The following is a 22731-nucleotide window of genomic DNA, read 5'->3' on the forward strand; positions in this document are numbered from 1 at the left end:
AGAGGTACAAAGAAGAGCTGGTACCATTCCTTCTGAAACTATTCCAATCAATAGAAAAAGGGAATGCTCCCTAACTCATTTTATGAGGCCAGCATCATCCTGATACCAAAGCTTGGTAGAGACAAAACAAAAAAAGAGAATTTTAGACCAATATCCCTGATGAACATCAATGCAGAAATACTCAATAAAATATTGGCAAACCGAATCCAGCAGCACATCAAAAAGCTTATCCACCACGATCAAGTGGGCTTCGTCCCTGGGATGCAAGGCTGGTTCAACATACACAAATCAATAAACGTAATCCATCATATAAACAGAACAAAGACAAAAACCACATGATTATCTCAATAGATGCAGAAAAGGCCTTCGATAAAAATTCAACAGCCCGTCATGCTAAAAATTCTCAGTGAACTAGATATTGATGGGACGTATCTCAAAATAATAAGAGCTCTTTATGACAAACCCACAGCCAATGTCATACTGAATGGGCAAAAACTGGAAGCATTCCCTTTGAAAACTGGCACAGGACAGGGATGCCCTATCTCAGCACTCCTATTCAACATAGTGTTGGAAGTTCTGGCCAGGGCAATCAGGCAGGAGAAGGAAATAAAGGGTATTCAATTAGGAAAAGAGGAAATCAAATTGTCCCTGTTTGCAGATGACATGATTGTACATTTAGAAAACCCCATCATCTCAGCCCAAAATCTCCTTAAGCTGATAGGCAACTTTAGCAAAGTCTCAGGATGCAAAATCAATGTGCAAAAATCACAGGCATTTCTATACACAAATAACAGACAAACAGAGAGCCAAATCATGAGTCAACTCCCATTCACAATTGCTTCAAAGAGAATAAAATACCTAGGAATCCAACTTAGAAGGGATGTGAAGGACCTCTTCAAGGAGAACTACAAAACACTGCTTGACGAAATAAAAGAGGATATAAATGGAAGAACATTCCATGCTCATGGGTAGGAAAACTCTATATAGTGAAAATGGCCATACTGCCCAAGGTAATTTACAGATTCAATGCCATCCCTATCAAGCTACTGATGACTTTCTTCACAGAACTGGAAAAAAACTACTTTAAAGTTCATATGGAACCAAAAAAGAGCCCACATTGCCAAAACAATCCTAAGCAAAAAGAACAAAGCTGGAGATATCAAGCTACCTGACTTCAAACTATACTATAAGGCTACAGTAACCAAAACAGCATGGTACTGGTACCAAAACAGAGATATAGACCAATGGAACAGAACAGAGCCCTCAGAAGTAATTCCACACATCTACAACCATCTGATCTTTGACAAACCTGACAAAAACAAGAAATGGGGAAAGGATCCCCTATTTAATAAATAGTGCTGGGAAAACTGGCTAGTCATATGTAGAAAGCTGAAACTGGATCCCTTCCTTACACCTTGTACAAAAATTAATTCAAGGTGGATTAAAGACTTAAATGTTAGACCTAAAACCATAAAAACCCTAGAAGAAAACCTAGGCCACACCATTCAGGACATAGGCATGGGCAAGGACTTCATGACTAAAGTACCAAAAGCAATGGCAACAAAAGCCAAAATAGACAAGTGGGATCTAATTAAACTAAAGAGCTTCTGCACAGCAAAAGAAACTACCATCAGAGTGAACAGGCAACCTACAGAATGGGAGAAAATTTTTGCAATCTACCCATCTGATAAAGGGCTAATATCCAGAATCCACAAAGAACTTAAACAAATTTACAAGAAAAAAATCAAACAACCCCATCAAAAAGTGGGTGAGGGATATGAACAGACAATTCTCAAAAGAAGACATTTATGCAGCCAACAGATACGTGAAAAAATGCTCATCATCACGGTCATCAGAGAAATGCAAATCAAAACCACAATGAGGTACCATCTCGCACCAGTTAGAATGGCAATCATTAAAAAGTGAGGAAACAACAGGTGTTGGAGAGGATCTGGAGAAATATGAACAACTTTTACACTGTTGGTGGTAGTATAAACTAGTTCAACCATTGTGGAAGACAGGAAGGCATTTCCTCAAGGATCTGAAACTAGAAATACCATTTGACCCAGTGATCCCATTACTGGGTATATACCCAAAGGATTATAAATCATGCTACCATAAAGACACATGCACACGTATGTTTATTATGGCACTATTCACAATAGCAAAGACTTGGAACCAACCCAAATGTCCATCAATGATAGACTGGATTCAGAAAATGTGGCACATATACACCATGGAATACTATGCAGCCATAAAAAAGGATGAGTTTGTGTCCTTTGCAGGGACATGGATGAAGCTGGAAACCATCATTCTGAGCAAACTATCACAAGGACAGAAAACCAAACACTGCATGTTCTCACTTATAGGTGGGAATTGAACAATAAGAACACTTGGACACAGGGTGGGAAACATCACACACCAGGGCCTGTTGTGGGGTGGGGGAAGGAGGGAGGGATGGCATTAGGAGAAATACCTAATGTAAATGACGAGTTAATGGGTGCAGCACACCAACATGGCACATGTATACATACGTAACAAACCTGCGTATTGTGCACATGTACCCTAGAACTTAAAGTATAATAAAAAAAAGAAAACAAGACAAAAAAAGATGTTCAAAGGAAATCATGAACTGTTTCATTTATGACCCATCCCCTTTTTGTTAAAAACTGCATATCTTCCCTTGAGGTTGTAAGTCAAAGCAATGGCAATTTTGAACATGGCTTATGAAACTGAATACATCTTCCCTGCCCACATGCAAGACCCTTCCGTTTGGAAACGGATGTGTGTATGTTTGTCTTTTCTGAGTTAATGATCATTGCCTTAAAGTGTTTGCCATTGTTCAGAATCTAGACTTCATCCTGAGGATTTTGAAACATGATTTGACAGCAAAACTTGATCTTGTCTCAAACAGCAGACTCAAGTCAACTAGGCTGTCAAGACTGTTGCGTGCAATCAGACTTTACTAATTTGCAAGGGAAATATAATTGCAGAGTAAATGGTGTTACCAAGTCCACTGCCTAATGTAGTTTCTTCCTGCAGATAAGTAACATGAAAACATAATGAGAATGACTCTTGATTGATTTTCAAAGAGAAAAATCTTTTTTTACAGGCACATGTAATGGGAAAAAAATGAGTCTCAGCTTTTTCAAAACATCTGTAACGTTGCTGTGTGTTCATTTGGTATCTCAATTCTACAATGAAAAAGACTATGGGCAATCAGACGTCTTATGACATTATAGGCATCTTTTTCTCTGATTGAATGTTTATTGGATTTTTTCCCTTATGTTTTATATTTATTGATCTGAATTATATTTGATAAAAATACTGCTGGAATTAGAAAGTTTAGGTCCTTTTTTTCATTAACTAAATCAGCTGGCATGGCATTTTGACCTCTATCTATCTATATATAGAGAGTTTAGATAAAGATAGATCGATATAGATATATAGCTATATATATATATAGCTTATTTTCAGCAAATGAAAGGTTTCATCAATAATGCTTTTGTTTATTGCATATTTTTTATATTCCAGTTGTTTTGATGTCATTCTTGGTAATCTGTGCCTCTTAGGCTGTGTATTCTGTCTTGTCTAATATTTTTATTTTCACTATTCATAATGTCTCTGCATTCTGAAAGTTCTCTTCAAACAATGTCATTCTATTCATTACTGTCTCCTATGTTGATCTGATTCCTTCTATTTAATTATTAATTTTCTTGAATCTTTTCATCACCTCAGCTTATTTTTTAATTTTAGCCTCCCCACCTCTCTTTCATCTGGCTCATTTTTAAAATTTCAATCTGTTCTCTTCTTAGGAATCCTTGCTCCTGTGTCATAGAAGCCACTTCTATCTACTGATATGCCAAAGAGACTTTTTTTTCTTCTTTTTGCTTTGATAATTTTCTGAGAATATGCTCTTATTCTCTGTCTTCAAGCTAATGTGTCCTCTACTACTTTATTGTTTTTATAGCTCTGCCCACAGATTTCATGCTGGATTTGATTATATTTTGCTTCTCTTCTTCAAGCAAAGAGAAATATTTATCAAGACCTGAAATTTTGTTACAAACAACAGGAAAGGATCTTTTCTTTTTTCTTTCCCTCAATATGCTGTCATATGGTAACTGATAGAGTTCTGCCCTCAAATATTTAGCTAGAGAATAAATTCAGAGGATCAGCTACCGGTTTAGAAACTGCTATGAAATGAGTTGGGATCTTTTCTACACCTATTGCCTACTTCCCTGAGGCTTTTTAACATATTGTATGCAAATTCATTAATTACTGCTTCAAGTGGTTTTTAAGTATTTGTTCAAGATGACAGCAACTTTTACTACACTTCTTAGGGTACAGTATGCTACTTTCAGTCCTTCTCTAACTTCGAGTGGTTGAAGAAAGAAGACTGTGCAGGAAAGAAGGAACAGAGCTGTAATTACCTAAAATGTAGTGTTTCTTTTGCAATATCCAAGGAAAGATATATTGCCAGATTTCTGGTTGGCACAGACCTAGCATCCCATATCCTGGAAGCAGATGGTAGAGTAGATCAAAGACTTGCTTGTTTTATTTTAGGTCTTAAAGCCCATACAGTATTAGATGATAAAGAGCATATAACCCACCACCATACACATTCATAATAAAAATAATTAGGGAATCAGGAATTTTAGGGAAAGGTTTTACTATTAAATAGTGATTTTCTATAGAAAATTAACATCTAGAGGTGATATAAATAGGTGAACATTAGAAGCATTCCTGGAAAAATCAAGAATGAGACAACAATACACAGTGTGGTAGCTTGTATTTAAACTGAATTGAAGTCCTCAGTGCAATAATATTGTAAGAAATATTAAACTGGAAAGGAGGAAATTAAAATACCATTAATTGCATGTTTTATGATCATTTACATTGAAAAATATTCTACAAATTGTTACAAATAATAGAATAGTGTAGCAAGCAGACTAGATATAATACGTTTGCTAAAGTCAGCTGTATTTCTATATAACAGTAACAAACTATTAGAAAATTAAAGGGAAGACAACATTTTCAGTCGTCTCAGTGAGCCTCAATTATCTAAGAATAAATCTAAAAAAAATGTAGAAAAGCCCTGCAGGGGAAATTATAAAACGTTATTATGCAATATTAATGACTACATATGTAAAAAAGTGGATCATCTTCATGACTAGGAAGTCAATATCATAGAAGTATCAATTCTTCCAGATCAATATATAAAATAGATATGATTCCAATGTAAATACATAATTTTTATGATGATAATAAAATGATAGTACCATATATACATATATTAAAGGGGCATAAATAGGATATTTCTGAAGAAGGGTAACAAATTGGGAGACTTGCTCTTCCGGTTATTAGGACTGTCACGAGGCTATAAAAATTGACAGCTTAGCAATGTTAGAAGGTTACAAACCTAATTGATTAGTGGAATTAAATAAGGTTCAGAGAAATATATTAAAAGACGTAGAGGACTTTGGTAAATCACAGAGATGGTATTCCATTTAGGTGGTGAAATGTTCAATAAGTGGAGTGGAAAAAATTATTATCTACATATTTAAAAAGTGAATTTGAAACCCAACTTCTTATGATATACAAAAATCTACTCCAGCAAGTTAAGGGTTCAAATGTTAAAACTTTAAATCACTTAGTGGCCAGGCACAGTGGCTAACACCTGTAATTCCCCCACTTAGGGAGACAGAGGTGGGAGGATAGTTTGAGCCCAGGAGTTTGGGACCTGCATGGGCAACATAGCAAGATCCTGTTCTCCACAAAAAGGAAAAAAAAAAAGAAGAGAGAGAAAAAAAAGGGCTTGGTAGAAGATATAAGTGAATATCTTTTGGACCTTGGGTAGGTGGTTTCCTTAAATAAGATATGAAACATATTGACAATGACACAAAATATTAATAAATTTGGCAATATTAAAAGTAAGAACTTTTGGTCATAAGAAGCTACTTCAAAGAAAGTGAAAGTAAGTTACAAACTGGAAGAATATATTAATGACTCCCATGCTACAAAAATTAGGATCAATAATACAAAATAAGAAAAACACAACCAACCTACAGGAAAATGGGGAGGAGAACAGACATTTCACAGAGGTAGAAATCATAGACCAATAAACACGTGAAAATATGTTCACTTCTTTCATGATTAGGAAAATACAAGTCAAGAAAAAATTAGATGTCATTGTATATGCATCAGATTGGCCACCATTGAAGATCTGCCAATATTAAGTGTTGGGGAATGTGTTGATCCACTGGTGAGAGTTTAAATTGGTAAGTCCACTTTAGAAAACAACTTGGCATAAACTTCTAAAACTGAAGATTATCCTATGACCCGTCAATGACCCATCAATTTCAATTCAAACTATGTGCCCAAAATAAACTATTGCACATGTAAAAAAGTTAATTCCTAGCATATTACATAGCAATGAAAACATTTTATGAAGATTAGTATATATGTTTTAAGAAAATATGTAGATGCACAGAACTAAATAAAAGCAAAAAAACAAATGATGAACATGAGATTCAGAAAGATGTTTACCTTGAGTTGGAGAAAGTAAGGAAATGGATGCAGGAATGTTTTCAAAGTCCTAGGCTTTGTTTAGAAAGGAGGATTCACATGTGGGTGTTTATTACATTAATGAAAATAATTATGTAATTAGCCAAATAAGTGAAAATTGGACCAGCATGGACAAGTGATAAGATTATGACACTAACCAAGGGGTATGATTAATATAACTTTGTGCCCCAGATAATCAGAATGTTCTCTTAGAGAAGGAGCTGTATTATATTAGAAAATACTTTAATAAGCAATTAGTACTGAGGTCATGGATTAACAAATGTCAAAGAAATAAAAGAGATGGCTACATTACTCTGGATTAGAAATGAATAGGGATTTCTTCCTTGTTGGAAACAAGGAGAAAGGAATGAGGATATCACCATTTGAACAGGTTTTGTGTTTTTGCAATATTAACCGTCCCTTCCTAAAACTTCAGGAAAAAGCACCAGACTCAAAAATGCCTCCTGTCCGGTGATTTCTCTGTGGAAACAAAAGAATGACATAGAGTTCCACATCTACCTATCATGGTTCAAAACAGCTTGAGCACTTGAGGATAGAAAAGCAAACCATACCCTGACATTCTCCATTGGTAGCAGCAGCAGGAATCTGGAAGTGACCCATGAAAACTCACCTCAGGGTTTTAAAGATATCATGATGATGACATGGACTTTCAAGGGAAATTCAAGGTTTCCCCAATAATGTTTTCTATCAACTATCAATTTCCTTTTATATATTACAGATTACACAATGTATAAAAGCAGTACTTCTCAAGACTCAATGGTCTTCAAAAATTGCTGCTCACTGTAATTTATAAATGATATATTTGTAACATAATTCATAACAATTTATAAAATTAAATCCTATTGTAAGCTCTATTTCTAAAAGTACATAAATATACAAAATTTATTATTGTATGTTTACATTGCATCATTTTACTTGCCTTCAATGATTAGCACTTTCTTGTAAGTACTGGAGAGGCAGAAATAAATGCATTCAGAAAATGTATTTGGTTTCAGAAACACCTTAACTTACACAGAATCTCTCATATTTATTTATGTCTACAAATGTTATTTTTAGGATATTAAATATTTCCAAAAGGATAGAAAATTAATAGGCCGAGCAGAAAACTTACGAAATGCTGGCATTTTCTTGAGTCCCAAATGGAGACTTATCTGTCAACAAATTGAGGAGTACAAACATTTGTAAAGTCATTCCCTTATTCTTAAAAACAACAGCAAAAATAGTGTAATCCTAATGGTTTCAACCAATCTGTTCAGTTAAAAAAGTTGCTTTGCGGTGAAAGAAAAAGTAAAATAATGTCCCAATTTTATTTTATTTTAATTTTATGCTGCTAAAATTCAAACAAAGGCTTATAATACTATGTTTCCAATCAGCTATTGAATGAGAAATATCGCAGATTTCAATGTCCCGCTTGTAATTTACAATGATGTTATTTATCAAACCATATCGATAGCTTCTTCAACAAATTCTCTTGCAATTAATGTGTTGCAAAGACTTAAATTCCAGTTAGAAAATATTTACATGAGAATTATCTTTTTTTTTAATGAGAATAAATATATTTCACTCATCTGGAGGCCCAAATGAACCAGTGGCTCTCTTGGAAGAGGACTTTTTAATGTCCTCAGGCATGTTCCTATAAAAGTTAATAGAGAGTTGATTAAACTTTGTGGATCTTGGAAATTTATATTTTGATTGGGGATAGTCTTAATTGTAACACAGAGCTTTTCATGTTAACATTGATTTAGCATATTTCATATTTAGGGTAGTTATAGGTCATATTTCCTCCTTGCTGCATAACACAAGACACTTTTATCTGATATGGAGGCAGTCTTAGCATAAGTCGTACACCATTTCTATGATCATCAGTAGGGTCAAGGAATTAGTAGTAGCAGCAGTGGTCTCGTAGTCCTACTTTGTACTTAGCACTGAAGAAATATTAGAATCTAAATTTACTAATATGATTCTGACAGATTGGAATGTACTAGTTTACAAGTTAATAAGGCATTAAATGTATTACATACATAGGATTTCAACTTAAGATTTTGTTTTTCAATACGAAGTTCAGCCTTACCCTCAGACTGCCTATGTCAAAATCTTGATAAACTTGAAATCTCCATAAATATAAATCTTCCCAGATGATTCTAATGATCTTCTAGTTTTAGATACTACTACTATAGAATATTTTTCAGACCTATACGATCTCTGTCTTTACTTTATTCTCCCCTTTTAACAAACACATTTAAAAAATGTTCATTTATCTGTGTGATGGATGGGGTGTGGTAGATTGACTTTGATTCATGCTCTGCAGAAGCAGCAGAGGGTAAAACAGTATTTCCAAACTTCCCTATACCTACACTTGATTTAGGTTTTGCCTATTGCATAACTTGTGCAATATACTTGTGTAAAACTAGATTTCAAAATGTAGGTAAGTGGTGAGAGAGAATGCACACAAGTCATACATTTGCTGTTGAGATTCAGCCCATATGGTGTGGTTTTGGAATCAGTATTTCTGAGCAAAGCTCTCATTTCTAGGCAACAACTAGCAGGATATTTGGGAGCCAGCAGGTGGCAAAGCAGGTTCTTGATTCCCAGCTTTCCAATTATGTAGAGATAACAGTTACCTTAGCAGGTCAGTTTATGCAGTGGTGTTCTGGGAATATTCCTGAAAGCTTAGCTCAACCTAAAACCTGCTATTTCAACTCTTCCAAGTGTTTTGTAAGCATCTAATTCCCTATATGTTGTCCTGCTTCTGTTAAAAATAGCTAGGGTGGTTTCTGTCATCTTCAACTGATCCCAGATTAGTAACTTCCTTTTATAGCTACCTACCTGGTAATCATTGTTCAATGTACACAGTAATCAACAGAGATCGGTAAACAAAAAAGATCTTCAAGGAATATAAGAACAAAAAATTCTTGATTGATTTACAAGTGATAATAACCCATAGTAAACAGACCAGAGGATCTATAGAAAGGACAATTACCATGCATACTCATTGGCATCAGGCTTCCACATATGGCATGGCACAAAACTCTCCTACTCTTGCATTATTAAATCCATCATGCATTTGAATGCTTATTAAAACTATTCTGTGTGCTTTCATTAAAAAAAAAAACCTAAAAACAGCGAGCCTTAATTTCCTCTTAAACATTAACATGATAGGATTAAAGAAGAGGCTTAGATATCTTTCTTTGGGGATCACATATGTTACAAAGAGAAGAAAGGTTTGGCTGAAAACTTAGAAAGGATCATATGAGCTCTAGTTTAAATTCTTATTTTTTACCCTTTCTGGTTTTCTGTATATTTCTATATTTGTTCGTATGTTTGACATTTGTGGAGCACATATCAAGTGGACTTGATACTATGCTAGACAATGGTCGTAGAGCACAATGCAGAATAAAATAGACGTTTCAAGGAACTTGTGTTCTTAAGGTAGGAGAAAGATACTAAATGACTGATTACAAAAGTAATTGAAATTATTATATATGTGTAATACATAAATGAAACCATAGGATGACATAACCATGGGGTTTTGACCCAGTCTTCCTTGAGGAAATATTAATTGAACTAAACCCTAAAAGTGAAATTAACCAGGCGGCTGTAGAGAAGAGTTTTCTTGGCAGAGTTGTGGCATATGAGTGACTCAAGCAGAAGGAAGGTCCTGGGACTTTTTAATAATAAACCTGGAATATGCAAAAAGTTCTCTCCTCAGTCACTATGTCAGATCTAGAAGCAGGCTAAGAATGGAATATTTAAATAATGGGAGGTAAAAGGAGAAAAAAGTGCAGAAAATAGTAGAGAAATGAGAAGGACATTTCTCCAAAATGCTTCTTTTCAAGGGCATGCCATACCTGGAGATGTATCTCCCTCTGACGTGGTCTATATTGCTTGGGCTGGACTGCATGGCACAATCAACTCACTGCAACTTCCACCTCCTGGGTTCAAGCAATTCTCATGCCTCAGCCACCTGAGTAATTAGGACTACAGGCATGTGCCACCACATCCCAGCTAAATTTTGTACTTTTAGTAGAGAAGAGATTTCATCATGTTGCCCAGGCTGGTCTTGAACTCCTGAGCTCAACTGATCTGCCCACCTCTGCCTCTCAAAGTGCTGGGATTACGGGCATGAGCCACCATGCCCGGCCAAGTCTATACTTTCTAAAATGCAATAAGATAAAAGTTACATATCACCAATAGACAGATAATTCACTCATTTTTTCCTACCCCCACACCTCTTCACACCATCAAATTCCATTACTGATATTGCATTTAGCCCTTGCTTGAAGATTGGAATCCTCATCCTTCCTGGGCAGGAGCTGGCTTAGCTGGTTGATTGGTGAGGGTAGGCATGATAAAATGTGTACACATGAACAGACAGGTAAGCCCCTAGGGAATGTCTGTACCATTGCTTCAGCAAAAACAGTTTGTCTGATCTTCCTGAGGAGAGCAAAGATCTCCTGGTGGCCATCAAGCAGATCGTCCAGAGGCAAAACTCTTTATCAGAGGAATTCAGAAGTAATTAGATTTCCCTATTATCTAAAGCAGGCATCTGGTTGCAGGTTTCTTTCCCAAAAATTTGTAAGTAACTAGAATTTCTATGTATCTCCAGAATACATGTGAATCAAAATTCATTATGCAACCCTTGCTGACATTAAGGGGCCAAAATGTCTACAAATATAATCATTTATCATGACCTAAGTGGCTGATATGATCTAAATTACCCTTAAGTTCCTCCTTTAAGGACCATAAATACTCCTCAGGAAAAATCCACTGCTGCGCACTCAGTCCTCTTTTTAGTGAGGCGCCCACTGCGCTCTTCTGGAGCATTCTTTCTATGTAATAAAACTTTCTTTTTTAAATCTGTACTGTCACCTGTAAATTCTTTCTGCCAACCCTTAAGTTGATCACTTTCCAATGCCAGGGCTCTGACACCTTGCCCAGCATTACCTATTATGGGAGAGACTGTGGGCCAATGGTGCTTTAATTGTGTAATTACATTTCATTTCCAGCTACAGAGATATTCAATTACTATTTTATTCTTTGTAATTTGGTAAGAAAGAGAACCTCAAGCAGCAAGTACTTTGAATGTTATTTTTGTTGCTGCATAACCTTGGATATCTTACAAGAAATAATGTCATAACCTCGGTTACCTTACTTTGCTCAAAACAATGTTAAAACTTTATTAGCACCTTCTATTTTGTTAAAAGGAAAAATTGTTGTAAAGCAAGGCCAGGAGATTCAGCATCATGTGAACATTCTGCCAGGATGTCCTAAAGCAACTTACCTTTGTTTCTTTTATTTCACTACTTTAAAAAAAAAAACAAAACCGGTCTTTATAATGAATTCTTTACCATTAGTGCCATAAGTTAATAAATAAAGGTAACAACTCTGAGTGAGGAGTCAATCTGTCATAATCCTTCCCTTATGAGACTGTAGATGCATTTGTATGATAAAAGCCACAGCAAAATCATAAATTGCTCCCAGGTTTAGAAAGCTTGGAAAAAGCCAGGAGCGGTGGCTCACATCTGTAATCTCAGCATTTTGGGAGGCCCAGGAGGGTGGATCACGTGAGGTCGGGAGTTTGAGACCAGCCTAGCCAATATGGTAAAACACCATCTCTACTAAAAATACAAAAATTAGCTGGGCATGGTGATGCATGCCTGTAATTCCAGCTACTCTGGAGTCTGAGGCAGGAGAATTGCTCGAACCTGGAAGGTGGAGATTGCAGTGAGCCCAGATCACGCCACTACACTCCAGCCTGGGTGACAGAGATAGACTCTGCCAAAAAAAATAAATAAATAAATAAACAGAGAGAGAGAGAGAGAGAGAGAGAGAAAGGAAAAGAAAGCTTGGAAAAAGATTTATTTGTTATATGTTAAATCCTTAGCACAACACAGTCTCTGTTCTTTCACTGTATCTTCTATTAAACTCCTCAATAATCAGAGCAAATAAGCTACTATTTGAAAGCAACAAAATAGTAGATCAGCCACTATGGAAAACAGTATGGAGATTCCTCAAAAAACGTAAAATAGAACTACCATATGATGCAATAATCCCACTGTGGTATAGATATCCAAAAGAAAGAAAATCAGTATATCAAAGAGATATCTGTGCTTCCACGTTTATTACAGCACTAGTTACAATAGCCAAGATTTGGAATCAACTTGTGTTCATCAATGGATGAATGGATAAAGAAAATGTGGTATATATACATAATGAAATATTATTCAGCCATAAAAAAAGAAGGAAATGTTGTCATTTGCCACAACATGGATGGAGCTGGAGGATATTAAGCGAAATAAGCCATGCAGAGAAAGAGCAATACCACATGTTTTAACTCATACATGGGAGCTAAAAAAATTAATCTCATGAAAGTAGCGAATAGAATGGTGCTTACAAGAGTCTGGGAAGTGTAGTCAGGAATGTGGGATGAAGAGGGAATGGTTAATGGGTACAAAAACACAGTTAGGTGGAATGAATAAGTTCTAGCCTTTGACACCACAACAGGTTTACTACAGTTAACAATAATTCATAGCATTTTTCAAAATAGCTAGAAAAGAATATTTAGAATGTTCCCAACAAAAAGAAATGATGAATGAGGTGATAAATATCATAATTACCCAGATTCAATGATTATTCATGTATGCTTGCATCCAAATATCATATGTACCTGATAAAGATGCACAACTATTATGTATCCATACATGATTAATTAAAAAATAGTCACTTGACTTTTTCTAAAATTTCTATTACAGATATCTGTATGGCAACATGTATTCTTTTCTGCCTATTACAAGATTAATATGCAACCAAAAAAACCTGCCTCTAAATTGTGGGGCTTTCATGTTTTTGATAAGGTTTAAAGGAATCAGAATTACAGGAATATATGCTCTACGAATAAATATGTCACCATCTCATATTCTTTATCTAGAGAGTGGAAGAAATAAATGGGTATGCACAAATATTTCAGTACTTGTGATCTATAAGGGGCTAAGATGAAGATGTCTAATACATGGTTCCTGCTCTCGACAATTTTATGTTCTTAGAATACAAAAAGGAAATGATTTATTATATTTTAGAACAATACTTACACATTCTACCACTTTAAACGTGTTTTATTAGATGAAACATATAGCAATAATTTGTAACAAAACAACTCAGTTTGAGAACCTTTACTAGAGAAATAGTTTGCATAGATGAAACAGACATGCTGTAAACTGGAAATAAAATCCTAAGCACTCCCACCTACTGAGCACACCCCCTTTTGGCCAAGGGACCCCCACTCAAAAAAAACCTTAAAACCTGAATTCCTGGCCATAAAAGGAAGGGAAGTCGGACATACTTCTGACTTTTTGGAGTTTAGACACAACTGACAGGGATTCATGTTAAAATAGAGATTATAAAACTGACAAAACAGACTCTTTGTGTCGATAAGACACCAAACTATAAACAAGGTCTAAGGTAATGCAAGGCAAGAATTAGGCCATTCATCTTGCCACATAGCATCCTTATGTTAATATAAAACATTTCTTTATGTCCAGCCTGGGCAACATGGCAAGATCTTGACTCTACTAAAACTACAGAAAAATAGCCAGGCATGGTGGTACATGTCTGTTGTCCCAACTACTCAGAAGGCTGATGTGGGAGGATCGCTTGAGTCGTGGAGGTTGCAGTGAGCTGAGATCTCGCCACTGCACTCCAGCCTGGGTGACAGAGCAAGACCCTGTCTCCAAAAATAATAAATAAATAAATAAATAAATAAATAAATAAATAAATAAATAAATAAAATAAATTTTTTTATGTGGACTCCAAGTTTTAGACAGAGCCTTATTACGTTAACCAAGTGCAAATTAAAGAATCTCTGAATTCATCTATAACCTGTAAGCCCCCAGCTTCAAGATATCCCAGCTTTTTGAGCTGAACCAATGTATGCCTTCCATGTATTGATTTAGGTTTTTGACTGTACTTCTTGGCTCCCTAAAACGTATAAAAGCAAACTGCAATCTGACCACCTTGGGACCACTTTCTCAAGGCTTCTTGGGTTTGTGTTTTCCCTGGGCTTCAGTTGCTCATATTGGTTCAGAGTAAACTTCTGTAAAACATTTTACAGAGCTTGGTTTTTCTGTTAGCAAAGCAAAAGAGATAGGCCTTGACATTAACTTTGATTTTAGTGGAAAGTATTAGAAATGATTCAGAGGTCTCTGGCTTGTACAGTTGGGTGCATGGTGGTATCAGTCACAAATAAAGTGAAAATTGGAAGAAAAGCAGTTGTGAATGAAGACTACAGTTTTTGTTAAACAAGCGCCCTTGAGACACCAAAGAAGAATCATGTAGCCCCCAGTTAGGGTAGGAGGCCTTCTGAGCCTTCTCTGTTGGATCTGGTGTGGATTGGGTAGAAATGTGCTGGGCTGCAGTTTAACTGGGAGGGGAGAGAGAAGGGCAGGGAATATCAAGCTGGATTCTCCTGCTCTGTCCCCAGGAGAGGCAGGTAAGCTGCCTTCATTGCTGGTCCGCACTAGTAAGTCAGGAAGGAATCTCTCTGGGTGAAGGGGAATTTCAGAGCCTTCCTTTAAATACTCTGCTTAGAACCCTCAAGGTATTTGCTATTCTTGGGGAACCCTGAGCCAGGGCAAAACCAAACCCCTTCTGATTCCTACCGCTCCTCCAGTTCCTGCCCTTCCCCATCACTAACTCCCAACAAATGCAGATTGTATTTGTGTAGATGTGGCCTCAGGAAATCAAAAGGTCCTAGAATGCAGGTAATTCAAAGTCTTACTAAATAATCTTCTGTCTGGTTTTTCCACATGGATTCTATAATCTATTCAAGGAGGTCGGGGGGAAAAACATTCTTTTCTTTATTTTTGCACCTCATTAGTAAGTCCTAACCATACTCTTCCTTAGGTCCCTTTTCCAACTCAATCTCGTTCTCACATTTTTAGAAAGGACAACGGGATCTTTAAATTCTCTCGGTTTGTGTTGGGAAAGGACCCAAATTTGTGTGCTTCCTCATTCACAGTCAGAGTAGCCTTCAAGCAGTATATCTAGGGAAGGCATTTACAGCTCCTCCCCCCGCCCGTTTTTCAGTTTGGCATACTCTAGCCTGCATTTCGCTCTCTATGTAACTATGAGAGAAAATAACACACTATTCACTCTCCTTTGTCTGTGAAGTCTGGCATTTCAGTGGTTTTCTTTAAGGGGTCCTCATTTGTGACCAGCTTTGTCATTAACGGAAATCAATCTGAATGCCCCATTGTGCATCTTTTTTCTTTCCTTGCAGTCTGAGATTGCCTTTGCCAAGTTTTTTCTCACCAAACTTGAAAGCCCTTCTCTCATTTTCCCGTTCCCTGCCTCCAGCCCCATTGAATCCCTGCCGAGCTTTCTCAGGCATAAGGGCTGTAGTGTGAGGATTGGGAGGAACTCGACCTACTCCGCTAACCCAGTGGCCTGAGCCAATCACAGGGGATCGGAGCCTCACTCGAGCGCTCCTTCCCTTCTCCTGTCTCTGTGACAGCCTCTTGGAAAGAGGGACACTGGAGGGGTGTGTTTGCAATTTAAATCATTGGATTTTTGCCCACCCTCTTTCCAAATAAGAAGGCAGGAGCTGCTTGCTGATGTGTAAAGGGTCTTCTGAGCTGCAGTGGCAATTAGACCAGAAGATCCTCGCTGCTGTCTCTAAAGAGGGGAAAGGGCAAGGATGGTGGAGGCTTTCTGTGCTACCTGGAAGCTGACTGACAGTCAGAACTTTGATGAGTACATGAAGGCTCTAGGTAGGTAACAATAAGACCGGCTGTTCTCTTCTTAACGTGCAGCTTTAGATATTTGCAGATTCCATTTTTCACCCATCAGGTCAGCAAGAGGCAAAGACAGACCACATTGTCCTGATCAGATGCTAGGCTATGCATTTTCCACTGAATGGATTTTTAATGTGGCATTTGCTTGCCTTCATACCCAGGGCGAATAAAAACAGAACATTTGCTATTCTGTGGAGAATATGAAGCTTCTCTGACTTTTCTGGTTTTCTTCTGCATCCACTTATTATCACAGTAGTGTTTTACATGATTAATGGGCTAATCATGTTCTAATGAAACTTACACTTTAGAACCTGGATTCCAGAATCAGAAAGCAGATTCTTGCTTTGTGAGTTATTTTGGAAGTTGCTGCAGACTGTACTGTTCCCTTTGCTATTTTAGGCGTGGGCTTTGCCACTAGGCAGGTGGGAAATGTGACCAAACCAACAGTAATTATCAGTCAAGAAGGAGACAAAGTGGTCATCAGGACTCTCAGCACATTCAAGAACACGGAGATTAGTTTCCACCTGGGAGAAGAGTTTGATGAAACCACTGCAGATGATAGAAACTGTAAGGTGAGAAACTGTTTCTTCTCCAGAGTGGGGATGGGGAGCGGGGAATAAAAATAAAGATTTCCAATGCATGTTTTTTTTTAAGATGTTGGAAAGCATAGAATATTTTCAGTATTTCAATCCAAGGAGAAATACACCAAAGGTAGTTTAGTGTGCATATGTTATATTTTGAACAATGGGTACTTGCTATAGCATAAATCTCAACTGTATTTGTTTCTTACCATATACTGTTCACATTTTATATCAAACTTGTATTTCAGAAAATATTTAATAAGGTTTGTTTGAAAGAGAGATTGCATTTTGTTTAATTCCCCAGGTTGCCTCAGATTGACTAAATAGACAGTTTGCCTCATTCTAAGGCTTTCTTTAGAGGGATGACTAGCTGCAAAGCACTAGTTTAGGATTTTTGTTTTTAATATATTAAATTTTTATATTTAGATGTATACTTTTTAATCAAATTATGAATTATTCAAATTTACACAATAGAAAATCTAGAAGTAATAGAAATAACAATAGGATAATTAATTGATCATGGTTTATTCAATTATACAACTCTTTCAAAAATCACATCATTTGTCTTCCGTATCAGAAATCTGAATTGTATTTATTGCTATGTTCTGCATTTTGTTCTTGGTCTCAGTCTGTTGTTAGCCTGGATGGAGACAAACTTGTTCACATACAGAAATGGGATGGCAAAGAAACAAATTTTGTAAGAGAAATTAAGGATGGCAAAATGGTTATGGTAAGTAATGACAATTCTCTATTCTTCCTTGTTTTTTACTCCTCTCCCCACACCTCTCACCTCCTTCCTTCTTCCCTCCCCCTTCCATTCTTCCTCCTTCCTTCCTTCTTTAATAATACATCACTGGCAAGGTTCTTTAACTACATGTAAAACAGGGGAAACAAAAAGATCCTAGTTAATTGTCTTCTTCAGCTCAACTTCTTAGATTGCAGAAAAAGAGAAAAATTCATATGTAGTTAAAAAAATAAAAGTTGCCACTGATTTGCCTAAAACTGTGTCAAAAGACTTTTTGTAGGATAACTATGGATGTCTCTCAAATAAAATTTAATATAAAGCCCATAATCACTGAAATATATAAAAATAATTGCTATTATAAGAGAATCTCAGACAGATGACTTTATAGCTCCTGTAATAAGATATCTTTAAACAGTTTATATTTTAATTTATAAACTTACACAAGTTCAGGGCAGATAATTTAGAATATAACAGAAAAGTATAACAAAAAAATTAAAATCCCCTCTGATTTCTCATCAGGGATAACCATTTTTTTTTTTTTTTTTTTTTTGAGATGAAGTCTTGCTGTGTTACCCAGACTGGAGTGCAGGGGTGCAATCTTGGCTCACTGCAACCTGTGCTTCATGGGCTCAAGCGACTCTACAACTTCAGCCTCCTGAGTAGCTGGGACTACAGGTGCAAGCCACCAACGCCGGGCTAATTTTTTTGTATTTTTGTAGAGACGGGGTTTCGCCATGTTGCCCAGGCTGGTCTACAGCTCTTGAGCTCAAAGTGATGCTCCTGCCTCCTGCCTCGGCTTCCCAGAGTGCTGGGATTACAGGCCTGAGCCAAGGCTCCCAGCCCCCAAAGAGAACCATTTTGATGTTACTTCTTTCCAGTTTTTTTCTCGAATGCATCATATGCCTTTTAAACATATACATTCAATACTAGGTAGCCATGAAAAATATTTTTTTCAATCAGCCTCTTCTTACTTACCAGGAATTATCTGTAAAAGAGGATTTAATAGTGTCCTAAGGCTGCCACAACAAAGTACCACAAACTTAGTGGCTTAAAACAGCAGATATGAATTTTCTCAGTTCTGAAGGCTAGACGCCTGAAATCAAGGCAACCCTAGTGCCGCTGTCCTTCTGCGGGCCCCCTCCCTTGCTTCTTCCTACTTCCCAGATGGCTCCTGGCAATCATTGAGGTTGTTGGGCTTACATTTGTATCACTCTGATCCATTTCTGACTCCATCTTTACAAGACTTTTCCTCTGTCTGTTTTTGTCCTAAATTGATCAAATATAAAATAATTAACAAATAATTTCTCTAATGATGGAGTAGTATCACAAACTAGGAGAAATATTATGCCTTGACCAAGCCTTCCTCAGACACTTTTTGTGTGACCTGCAGTGGTATATTGATGATACTGACATAGGTGGGTAGGCTCATTCAATTTTGGAGGAGGGTGTGAGAATGCTTTACATAGTCCTTGTAAGATGACAGCAGAGAAAGTTTTGTTGTTTAAGAATGGGGACTCATGTTTCCTTCTCCCATTGACTACTGCAATCAGCACTGTTCTACACTGAGTTATTCATGTTTCTGTGGAGATGGAGGTGGGGAGCAGAGGGACAGTTTTCTTTTCATGTTAAAGGATATTTGCTCACATTTTTTTGGCAACAATCAATAAAAGAAAGGACTCATTTCTAAAAGATTCGCTCCGAAGTTCTCCTTTATGCTTTTACCTCCATTTTTTTTCCTGAACACAGAAAAGTAGATAGCTCAACCGTGGCATGCATGACTATGATCAGTCAAGATTGAGTTCAAAAAGGAAGATTAAAGCAATAGACTACAAGGATATACTATACTCCTGAACATCACATCAATACATGAAAATGATGAGCACCAAAACCCCCTAAGTTCTGTAAAGTGGTTTTATAATAACTCTTCAAGTTAGATTTGACATTAGAGTAATAGAGCTGATGTTCCACATCCTATCCACCTACCTACCTGGGTTCATATAGGCTAAACCATGACAACCAAAGTAAGGAGAACACTTGTACCTTTACATGTTCCTCGTGATTTTGGAACAAGTCATTCCAAATACCATCAGCTCAAATGATTGGATTTTCTAGTGACTATTCAAAACTTATCTAGGTTAAGAATTGAAAACTGTTATGTAAACCTATTATAAAACTCATTCACTTTTAAAGCAGACAGCTGAGAAAACAACATAGACACTCCATTTCTCACGCTTGATCTGCTCAATTGCCCGATAATTTAAGGCTAAAGAAATTCTTTTGACTTGAATCTAAATTGCTAATCCCAGTTTTTGCTTCATTCTCATTTCATAGACATAAACTGTATATCAATATAGGGTCTCTTTTCAAGATGTGAAATGCTTATACAGCACTTAATGTTTGTAAATGTCATTCTTTTGCAAAATACTTAGATCACATATATGATGAACTTTAAAATTCGGTGACTGAAGTTCCTGTATAAAAAGATTTGATTATCTTTTGAACCTTGCAGACCCTTACTTTTGGTGATGTGGTTGCTGTTCGCCACTATGAGAAGGCATAAAAATGTTCCTGGTCTGGGCTTGGAAGAGCTCTTCAGTTTTTCTGTTTCCTCAAGTCTCAGTGCTATCCTATTACAGCATGGCTGATCATTAATTAGAAGGTTATCCTTGGTGCGAAGGTGGAAAATGGTGATTTAAAAGCTTGTTACTCCAAGCAACTAGCCCAATTTTAATCTGAAAATTTATCGTGCTTTATAATTTGAATTAAAGTTTTGTCCCCCCCCTTTTTTTTTTATAAACAAGTGAATACATTTTATAATTTCTTTTGGAATGTAAATCAAATTTGAATAAAAATCTTACACGTGAAATTTTGTTGTTTCTAATATCATTAATCTGGATAAGAATTCTATATTAGACAATTTTAAGTAAAATAGTCACTCTTACAGCATAAAGTATGGCTGAAAAAGTTAGCACTTTGTTTAAAATACTAATTTAAAAAATAAGCAAAAGCCTTAGAAAATACAGAAATGCCACAGTTTTGGTTGAGCTTTCCATGAAGAATCTGTGATGGTAAAATTCATTTGGCCAGGACCCAGAGAAGCCTTGTATAATGGGTTGGGCTACGGAAGTGGTGTCTTTTTTTTTGAGACAAAGTTTCGCTCTTGTTGCCCAGGCTGGAGTACAGTGGTGTGAACTCCGCCTCCCGGGTTCAAGCGATTCTCCTGCCTCAGCCTCCTGAGTAGCTGGGATTACAGGTGCCCGCCACCACGCCTGGCTAATTTTTGCATTTTTAGTAGAGATGGGGTTTCACCGTGTTGACCAGGCTGGTCTTGAACTTCTGACCTCAGGTGATCCACTCGCCTCGGCCTCCCAAAGTGCTGGGATTACAGGCATGAGCCACCGTACCCGGTGGAAGTAGTGTCTTTAGAAGAAACAGTTTGAAGAAACAAAATGATGTATATCAAAATATCTTATTAAAGGGTAAATATAATCAAAATATCATGTAATCAAAATTTCTTATTGAAAGGCAATAGAGAAAGGGAGTGAATTTTATCCTGGATTATAAAAAATGTTTCTCCAGACAACTAAACTGAGTTGGATAAAGTCAATCAGAGTGCAAATGGAGTGCTGTGCATAAAGACACTCAAAATTTCAGGGTGGTGGGGCAGGGCGGGGAGAAGAAAGGGAAGGTGATTGAGTTGACCAAACCAAATTAAATACCTGTTTGTATCTGGCTGGGGTCTGAATTTGTGAAATACAAACAAACAAATATTATTACATATTTCATCATTTACAAAATGCTTTTTATACATTTTCTCAACCATACAATGTTTCACAAGAAGGCAGGTATTATTTATTTTTACTTTACCAATAAGGAAATTGAAGGTTACATTTGCATGTCCAAGTTCTCATGAGTAGTGAATAATATTGAGAGCTGGAAATCTTGCAATATTTCTCTTTATTTCCTCTCCAAAATTAATATTTCAGCTAACTTTTCTTCTGAAACAAAAACACAAGATTTTATTCTCCCCGATCATTCCTTTTCTTTGTTAGCCTCTTGGGAGGCTAAGGAGGTGAATATATTTCAGCACTTATATGTAATACTGTATTCATTTTTAATCAGCCCAGTGTTTTAAGTAAGTTTTTATAAATTAATTCAAAGTTCAATTAACTGGCCAGGCACGGTGGCTCACATCTGTAATCCTAGCACCAGCACTTTGGGAGGCCGAGGCAGGTGGATCACATAAGACCAAGAGTTCAAGACCAGCCTGGCCAACATGGCGAAACCCTGTCTCTACTAAAAATACAAACATTAGCCAGGTGTGATGGTGCATTTCTGTAATCCCAGCTACTCAGGAGGCTGAGTTACAAGAATTGCTTGAGCTGGGAGGTGGAGGTTAAAGTGAGGCAAGACTGTGTCATTGCACTACAGCCTGGGTAACAGAGAGAGACCCTGTCTCAAAAGAAAAAAAAAATGTTCAATTAACTTACAGCTATAAGTATGAGAAAATTTTTTTTGTTGTTTTTTCGTAAGAGACGGGGTCTTGCTTAGTTGCCCATTCTAGTCTCGAACTCCTGTGCTCAAGCGATCCTCCTACTTTAGCCTCCTGAATAGCTGGGACTACTCGCACATACCACTGCACTCAGTTTACCTGTCTTTAAAAGCATGAAACAGAACATGAACAGGTTGTTGGCTCCAACTGTTCTGACAGCCACCATCTCTGCTTCTGGTGGAGGGCTGCTTAACAACTGGATTTCAGCCTACACTCTACCAGAAGCCCAGATTCTGGCCTCTCTCTTATTAAAGATACAAAGTCAAAGATAGAGATTTATCTTTAGCTCATTAAAATGAAGCCAAATAACACTGGCACCAGTTTCCATAACAACTGTCTCCCAGAGTGAAGAATGAAAAGGTTTTTGGGTGGCCTAAATGGGAAACAAAGATGCAATAGTCTGAAAGATCAAGAGTTGCAGTGGTAGAACAAATGATTTTAAGAGGGAAGATAATTAACATGTTTGCTTCCTAAATTTTT

The 22731-nt window shown here is 36.8% G+C and overlaps 1 protein-coding gene across 2 annotated transcripts; it reads left to right on the forward strand.

Moving 5' to 3' along the window:
- Positions 1-15958: 15958 nt before the first annotated feature.
- FABP7 (fatty acid binding protein 7) lies at positions 15959-20565 on the forward strand. Of its 2 annotated transcripts, XM_003255647.2 has the most exons (4): positions 15959-16349; positions 16773-16945; positions 17583-17684; positions 20209-20565. In XM_003255647.2, exons 1-4 carry the CDS (start codon positions 16277-16279, stop codon positions 20257-20259), a joined length of 399 nt encoding a protein of 132 aa, XP_003255695.1. In that variant the 5' UTR covers positions 15959-16276; the 3' UTR covers positions 20260-20565. The 2 variants fall into 2 exon arrangements, with proteins under 2 accessions (XP_003255695.1, XP_012361615.1); XM_012506161.2 differs by lacking the exon at positions 20209-20565 and having other exon boundaries at positions 17583-19388.
- Positions 20566-22731: the final 2166 nt, after the last annotated feature.

This window comes from Nomascus leucogenys, chromosome 3 (genome assembly GCF_006542625.1).
Source record: "Nomascus leucogenys isolate Asia chromosome 3, Asia_NLE_v1, whole genome shotgun sequence".
NCBI classification, from domain to species: Eukaryota; Metazoa; Chordata; class Mammalia; order Primates; family Hylobatidae; genus Nomascus; species Nomascus leucogenys.